Below are 7,988 nucleotides of genomic sequence, written 5' to 3'. Positions count from 1 at the left end.
TACTGATCCCGGAAGTGAAATGCTATCAGCTGAATCCAAACGTCTCAGAAGTGCACTTTATGGAGTGTAGAGACCCCTGGTATAACCCTGTATATTGTGCAGCTGTAAGGTGTGGACACATCGAGGACTTTATTATTTGTAAAAATAATTCATTTTGTTTCTGAGCGGATATTTAAAGGGATGAGCTCCGGGTTATTAAGGCTGGGACTGCAGCTGTGTCCTGCCCGGCGAGTGTCCTGTCACGGAGCATGGAGAAAACATTATTCTGCTCAAGTAATAGCAGTGTGTGTGTGTGTGTGTGTGTGTGTGTGTGTGTGTGTGTGTGTGTGTGTGTGTGTGTGTGTGTGTGTGTGTGTGTTTGTTTGAGCGAGCATGTCTTTTGTCATGTCCAATGCATAATAACCTTTTTTTTTTGCATTGTGAACAAGATTGCCACACTGTAATAATCCCCCGTTTTCGTGCAATAGACCTACAGACAATAGACATGTTTTTGTATATCATAGACACACTGTCAGCACTTTTTTTTTTAACATGCAAATTTGTTTATTTTTTATTTCAATTATTTGATATAAAACAAGGTTGTGATGACCAGAAAGTTTTTCTTTAATCTATCCCACTCTGGCAACCCTGTGATTACTTATCTTGTCCTTTACTCCTCTCCAGAGCAAGGGGCAGCATAAGTCTAGCCCCAGTGGACCTTTATTGTGCACAATGTTGCTTCCAATCACAATTTGGTACAATAATAGCTTAAAAACAAATACATTCAAATAAAGGGTAGCAACTAGACAACAAAAGGTGACCAAATCCAAAGAACATTACATTATATCTGGCAAATAGCAATATTTGTAAAAGTTGGTGATCACCTTAAAAACATATATTTTCCTCCAACTGAATCTGCATTAATATGCGAATGAGAATTAAAATAAAAGATGTTGAATGGCTTATGCAAGCCCTAAAGAAAACATTCAAATTGAAATAAAAGTCTTATCTTTCATTGTCTCGCCAGTGAACACACAAAATTGCACACGGTCTTGTTATTTGCTTTGGAGCATATTTATTAAATTAAAAAACACAAATCATGATGCAGCTTTAATGAAATTCATGTGGTGAGGATGACAAGAATGACAAGGAAAAAAAGACACTATAGGGTAAAATCCTTGAGAGGAACCAGACACAAAATGGAAACAATACACTGTAATAATGAGATATTAATTGAGTTCTCTAAATTATCCAGTTTTATACAATAATCATATGATTAGAGCAGCTATTGTTGAGTATAAATCTATATTACCCAAGTGAGATTATTTACTGGAGCTAGGGTGCAGCTTAAATTATATTCGCTTATCTTATTATCTTGTTTTAACTATTATCTTGTAAATACCTGTTGCTTCTGGGTAGCTTACAGTGCAGAAATATTCATTATCAGATGTTTTATTGGTACCAAAGTTACCAGTTTAGGTGAATCACCTTGGTAACTATACATATTATCTATTTGTGTTTGAGGTTTTGAGAAACTGCAAAAAAACGTTTTACATAGACAAAGAGAGAACAATGCAATTCTATACATACAGTAACCTGAGCTGAGAATCAAATTGGACCCTGAAGCTGTGAGATGGTAACGCTTCCCTGCCCCACACTGGACAACCTCTAAACATATATGTTGTGAACTGGGAAGTGGTAGCTCACTGGAAAAACTGTTGGATTTCTGATGGGAAGGTCATGGGTTTAAATTCGAGCACCACCAAGCTGCCACTGCTGGGCCCTTGAGCAAGGCCCTTAATCCTCAATTGCTCGGATGTATAACGAGGTCACTGTCAGTCGCTCTGGATAACGGTGTCTGCCAAATGCTTTAAATGTATATGCTACAATCTGAATATTTAGGACACAGCTGGCTTCACTCATTGGTGTTTTTCCTGCCTTTAGAGTGGAGCTCTCGAGAAGGCCATAGCAGCTTTCCGCTCGGTCAGCGGCGACGATGGCGTATCTACAGGTTCAGCAGTGCGAGAACAGCACGGGAGAGACGAGTCAGTGCACAGGTGAGACACGAGAAGTTCCTGCTATGGCTGGATCTCCATTAACATCTGTTTCACCATTTTATACACATACCTTGCTGTCTTGATTTACTCCAATAAGGCGTTCAGAAGGACCCGTAGGAATGAATGAACAGACATCCAGGTGCATTAATTGGTCCTCTATACAGTAGTTATGTACTAATGGCTGGTTGGATTGCATTGTTCATTAATTATTATCTGTACCAAGAAAATATGTTATTAACATTGTACTAATATGGTCATGGAAGTGACCAAAATGAGATTTAAAAATCATTAGGATAAAGTCATTCAATTTTAATTTCAACATCAGATCATTTATACAAGTTTTCACACACAATTAATTTCTCCTTGTTTATCACTTAGCATGGAATATTTACCTCGATTCTTCCACATTCATCTTTTCTGTTATATATGCAGTATTTTGCACTTTTACCCCGTTTATGGTTGGGTGTGATTGGGTGGGTCATTTCTGTTGTTCCTTCCTCGTCCCTACCTTGTAAATCAGTATTGCATTTTGCTGTCAGATGTCGCCCCCCAGACGCCGTTGTGTTCCCTCGTTGTGTGGAAGAGGTCAGCGCTCTGGCCAAAATCTGCCACCAACACAGATTGCCCATCATCCCCTTTGGCACAGGAACAGGTCTGGAAGGAGGAGTGGGTGCTGTGAAGGTGAGCGTGAGAGACTGCAAGGATAATTTCTCAAATCCCTCTCGTAATATCGCAGTGTTTCTAAAAATGAAGTTTCTCAGAGTGGTCCAGATTTAGCTTACTGTATATTAGGTGTGTCCCGTGTTCAATCCGATTGATCAGTTCTTGCCTATAGTCAACTGATCGTGTGTGTGTGTGTGTGAATACACCTTTAAAGAATCTCCCAGAATGAATATATATATACACATGTAAAAAATATTTTAGATGCTCCTGTGTCGGTCACGGATCATGGAAAGTGAAACTTAAATCTGTCACAGGGGGTTGAATTTATTCATGCACATTAAAATAGTTTTTTTTAAAGCTTTTTTCTTTTTACATTTTGATCCTTATAATAAGCGCTATATTAACTTATTGGGAGAAAAAACAGTAGTTCTATGTGAAATCAGACATTGAGCATTTAAAGCATTCATTTTTTCAGCAATTTGAGCTACGGGAGATCGTCCCGGTCATCTGGGCATCACAATTTCACAACTTCACCTGTCATAATATTATAATGTCATAATGTTATGCCTGATCAATGTATATGATTTCTGGTAAAGGAACGTAATGTTTTCTGTTTTTCAATTATTCATTATATGTTTTAGGGTGGTGTGTGTTTCAGTCTCAGGAAGATGGACCAGGTGCTGGATTTGCACCCAGAGGATTTTGACGTGACTGTGGAGCCTGGAGTCACACGCAAAGCACTCAACGCCTACCTGCGTGACACAGGACTCTGGTTTCCCGTAGGTGAGACTCACTGTAATACTAACTCTGTTTTATAGATTATATCAGATTATTATAGATTTTTCATTAGTGGTTCGGTGCAGGATGTGCAGCTTTGCTGTGTGTGTGTGTGTGTGTGTGTGTGTGTGTGTGTGTGTGTGTGTGTTGACAGACCCTGGTGCGGACGCGTCTCTTTGCGGTATGGCTGCCACCAGCGCGTCGGGCACTAATGCCGTGCGCTACGGTACCATGCGTGAGAACGTCCTCAATCTAGAGGTGGTGCTGGCAGACGGGAAAATCATACACACGGCGGGAAAAGGGAGGCGGCCAAGGTATAACACACACCCAGCATCTTATCTTTAATAATTATATGAATAATAATCAATAAAAAAACTTGAAGAGATACAAAAAAATAACGTAATGAAAAAAAAAAGAATTCCCTCCTCAGTTCATCTTCGTCCTCATTGTAATAACTTGTTTTTAGAAAGACAGCGGCAGGTTATAACTTGACGAATCTGTTCGTGGGTTCTGAGGGAACACTGGGGATCCTGACCAAAACCACTCTCCGGCTGTATGGTATTCCAGAGAGCATGGTGTCGGCTGTCTGCTCCTTTCCCTCGGTTCAGGCCGCTGTAGACAGCACAGTGCAGGTTCTGCAGTCTGGAGTGCCCATTGCTCGTATTGGTGAGAACAAGGAGTCCACACAGTATCTCCAAAACAGGTGTTGATCAGATTTAAAAAGCCTTTGTGTCATATCACAGAGTTCCTGGATGATGTGATGATTGGCGCCTGTAACCACTTCAACTCCCTGTCCTACCCGGTCCTGCCGACGCTTTTCCTCGAGTTCCATGGCAGCTCCAGGAGTCTGGAGGAGCAGGTGAATGTCACAGGTGTGTGTTCTGCAAAATAACTTTCAACTGGAGGAAATTGTATCCATATCGTATATTCTGGCTTTGCAGAAATAAAAGGGGACCCAAAATCTAAAAGTGCTCCATAAAAAGATTACTATATATTAATAATTTATTTGCCTAAAAAATTAGTTAATTTGTATTAATAAAAAAAAAAAGAAAGAAAGGAAATCCTATTATGTAAATTGTGCCACTTGTAACTTTTGCTAGTATAATCTTTCAATTACATGGCCGTCTGATCATAATTCATCTGATTATGTTTGCTAACTTAAATTTTTAACAAATGGTTGACTGAGTGATTATCCATAATGTATTGTCATGGACCATTAACCCCCCTGGGCTGCACTTTCAAGACTTCTGAACCATACTTGTTCCAGTCCAATCACTCCATTGCTCTGTCCTTGTTTTCATCATAATAATTATCATAAATATTATAATTGACATTATGAGTAGTGAAGTGAATAACTGATTATCTCTTCATCATGGCGCCTGCTAGTGGGTGAAAAATATTACGCAGCAAGTGAACATAAACTTTGTCCTCAAAGTTGACGTGTTAGAAGCAGGAAAAACGAGCGTAAGGATTTGAGGAGTTTGACAAGGGCCAAGATGTGATGTCTAGACGACTGGGTCAGAGCATCTCCAAAACTGCAGCTCTTGTGGAATGTTCCTGGTCTGCAGTGGTCAGTGTCTATCAAAAGTGTTCCAAGGAAGGAACAGAGGTGAATCGGGGACAGGGTCGTGGGCGGCCAGGGCTCAGTGATGCACGTGGGGAGTGAAGTCTAATCCGTGTGGTCTGATCCAACAGACGAGCTCCTGTAGATCAAACTGCTGAAGAAGTTAATGGTGGTAATGCTCGATGGGTCAGAACTGTTTGGTCAGCAAAAGGGGGACCAACACAATATTAGGCAGGTGGTCATAATGTTACAGCTGATCATTGAACATACACATCAGATATAGTTTTTTAACCTCCATACTTTTATACTCTGGGTCAGTTATACATAAAGGATCACCATAGACAAGTTTGCATGTCCAACTTTGTGAAATGCATTCGGAAAAGAACCATATATGGGCGTAATTACCCAGTATTCATCTACTTCGGCCGAGTAATGTATATTTAATAAAAGGTACATAATAAACAATTAATATTTACTATTAACTTACTATAATATTTACTATTCATGGTAATTTTATAACAATAAAGTTATGTGCATGTCTAGAGGAGATCACACGTGAGAACGGTGGCTCGGACTTCGCCTGGGCTGAGGATGAGGAGACACGTTCACGGCTCTGGAAAGCTCGACACGATGCCTGGTACGCGGCACTGGCACTGCGGCCAGGCTGCAAGGTGAGAACACACACTCGCCCACTCGCGTGCACGAACAGATGCGGTATGGAAAAAAAAAAGAGAATATCCCAAATCTCAACTTCGTTTTGTCTCTTCCTTTTTTCTTTGTGTCTCCGCTCATAGATTTGTGTTTAAATGTGACAGAAACAGGAAGCGAGACTGTGTGATTTATATTTAGTTAGGGACCAAATGTGATCACATGGGACCCAGAAAGTCGGAATAGAATAAGCAGATTTGATTCTTTGGGGAATTTTGGTTGTTTTTTTGTGATGGAATCTCAGACTAGTGTATAAGAGCCCTCTTGCTTGTTTCTTTCATTTGTGCAGGCGTACGCAACAGATGTGTGTGTGCCAATCTCCCGTCTACCTCAGGTCATAGTGGAAACCAAAGAGGACCTAATTAGAAATAATCTTATAGGTATGCACACACATTCCAGTGTCTGATATGCAAGCTGGATTACGAATACAACATTCAAATGAAACAATGTGGTCATACAAAGTCCTACAGCAGTGTTTTATTCCTATTATACCACAGCAAGTTGTCACTCATTTAGTTAATTTTATTATAAATTCATAGTGTTAATCAAAGAGTCTGGATGATGTGGAATCCCCATCAAACAAGTTCATTCCGGTGTGTGTGTGTTGCTGTGTCAGGTCCGATTGCAGGTCATGTAGGAGATGGGAACTTCCACTGCATCATGGTGTTAAACCCCGACGACCCTGATGAAGTGCAGAGAGTTCACGAATTTACAGATCGACTGGCCAGGTCTGAACATCTCTCTCTCTGTCTCTTCTTCTAGTCAGTGTTTACATATAGTCAGTTCTAAATCTTGAATCCAATGTCCATAACCTGTAATGAAAATCTAACAAAAAGAAGGGATTTAAAGTAAAAATGTTTTTAGTGTAGAAATGATCAGTACCTACTTACAGATATCAGATACGAGGTGGTATCAAAAAGTTTCGAGACTAGTTCTGTAGCACGTCAACAGATGGCAGCACTAGGCTGCACGCACAGTCACAGGGAGCACCAACCTTCCTAAGTCAGTGTGACATCGTCCTGTTTACATCGGGATCTGTGTGACTGGTGGTATTCTGACATGTGTTGCCACGTCTGTGATCTTTTTCAACATTTGTGGCAGTGCAGGTTTAAGGCGTCTCAGGGAGGGTAAACTACTCTCGAAACTTTTTCATACCACCTTGTACAGGCTAAACCCTTCTTCTGTATAACTTTAGCACAAAAGTGTTGAATTTGCTGTAGTGAGACACTTCATTTAATGCAAATAAAAAAGATTAGCAATATTTTTAAGACATTTAACATTCGACTTGCAATAGTAAAACGTGAGTTACACAAAGATTCTCTGCCGATTTTTAGGGCCAGCAGAATAAGTCGTGTATTAAACCTGGTGGAATTTAGGACCTGATCACTTTTCTATCAATTATTTTCATTATCAGTGATACAAAATTCAGGGCTGCTTTCCCAACACCTCACACGTGTGTACGTGCGTTTGTAGGAGGGCTTTGTCAGTCGACGGGACATGCACAGGAGAACACGGCGTGGGTTTGGGGAAAAGGAACCTCCTTCAGGAGGAACTCTGCCCTCACACCATGGAGGTGATGCAAGGCATCAAAGCCACGCTGGATCCCAATAACATCATGAACCCTGGAAAAATCCTATAGGTGACCAATGACCTGTGGTCAGATGCAGAGAGGAGGAAGCTACTATGAGATCATAGTACATCACTTTACCTCAGATTGTGTACACTGTACACTAATACATGGAAACGGTTCTCAAAAGGCTGCTTTATAGTTGTCAGGTGTTCATACGATGGTCTTCTCAGTGGCCAAAAATCTGTGTATTAGCCGCAGTCAGATTGAATATGATGCCATGGAATGTGATGGTGTGGAATTAACCGATTGCTATAAATGAGTCGATTCGGCTTTTAAACGATTTACTATAAATAGCAGTGATTTCGGTTTAGTCATTGAATTATTCACAATAAATGAGTCGATTCAGCCTTTAAATAATTCACATCGAACTGCACCGAGTTGTTCAGCCTTTAAACGATTGAATGTTAACGCCAGTGAATCCGTTCACTGTTTAAAAAATGTACTATAAACGTAGTGAGTGGGTTTAGTTTCGTAAATGTGATGGCAGTGAATCCATTCACTGTTAAAAGATTGACTAGAAATGTTAGTAAGTCAGTTTAGGCTTTTAGTTTTTATATAATGAAATACATTGTAAAATCAGCACATTTATTAAACATTGTATAAATGACAA

The 7,988-nt window shown here is 40.1% G+C and overlaps 1 protein-coding gene across 1 annotated transcript; it reads left to right on the top strand.

The window, feature by feature from the left end:
* Positions 1 to 7,988, top strand: ldhd (lactate dehydrogenase D). The gene is made up of 11 exons (XM_046848681.1): positions 1 to 273; positions 1,924 to 2,036; positions 2,576 to 2,717; positions 3,341 to 3,482; positions 3,631 to 3,790; positions 3,943 to 4,142; positions 4,220 to 4,348; positions 5,584 to 5,711; positions 6,038 to 6,128; positions 6,365 to 6,476; positions 7,222 to 7,988. Exons 1-11 carry the CDS (start codon positions 181 to 183, stop codon positions 7,385 to 7,387), a joined length of 1,476 nt encoding a protein of 491 aa, XP_046704637.1. The 5' UTR covers positions 1 to 180; the 3' UTR covers positions 7,388 to 7,988.

This window comes from Silurus meridionalis, chromosome 5 (assembly GCF_014805685.1).
Source record: "Silurus meridionalis isolate SWU-2019-XX chromosome 5, ASM1480568v1, whole genome shotgun sequence".
Taxonomy (NCBI): domain Eukaryota; kingdom Metazoa; phylum Chordata; class Actinopteri; order Siluriformes; family Siluridae; genus Silurus; species Silurus meridionalis.
This window is presented reverse-complemented; position numbering and strand designations above follow the sequence as displayed.

Coding starts and splice junctions, on each gene's coding strand:
- ldhd (XM_046848681.1), top strand. CDS start 181: ATGAGCTCCGGGTTATTAAGGCTGGGACTGCAGCTGTGTCCTGCCCGG. Junction 3,791..3,942: donor GGAAAAGGGAGGCGGCCAAG/GTATAACACACA, acceptor ACTTGTTTTTAG/AAAGACAGCGGCAGGTTATA. Junction 6,477..7,221: donor TTTACAGATCGACTGGCCAG/GTCTGAACATCT, acceptor GTGCGTTTGTAG/GAGGGCTTTGTCAGTCGACG.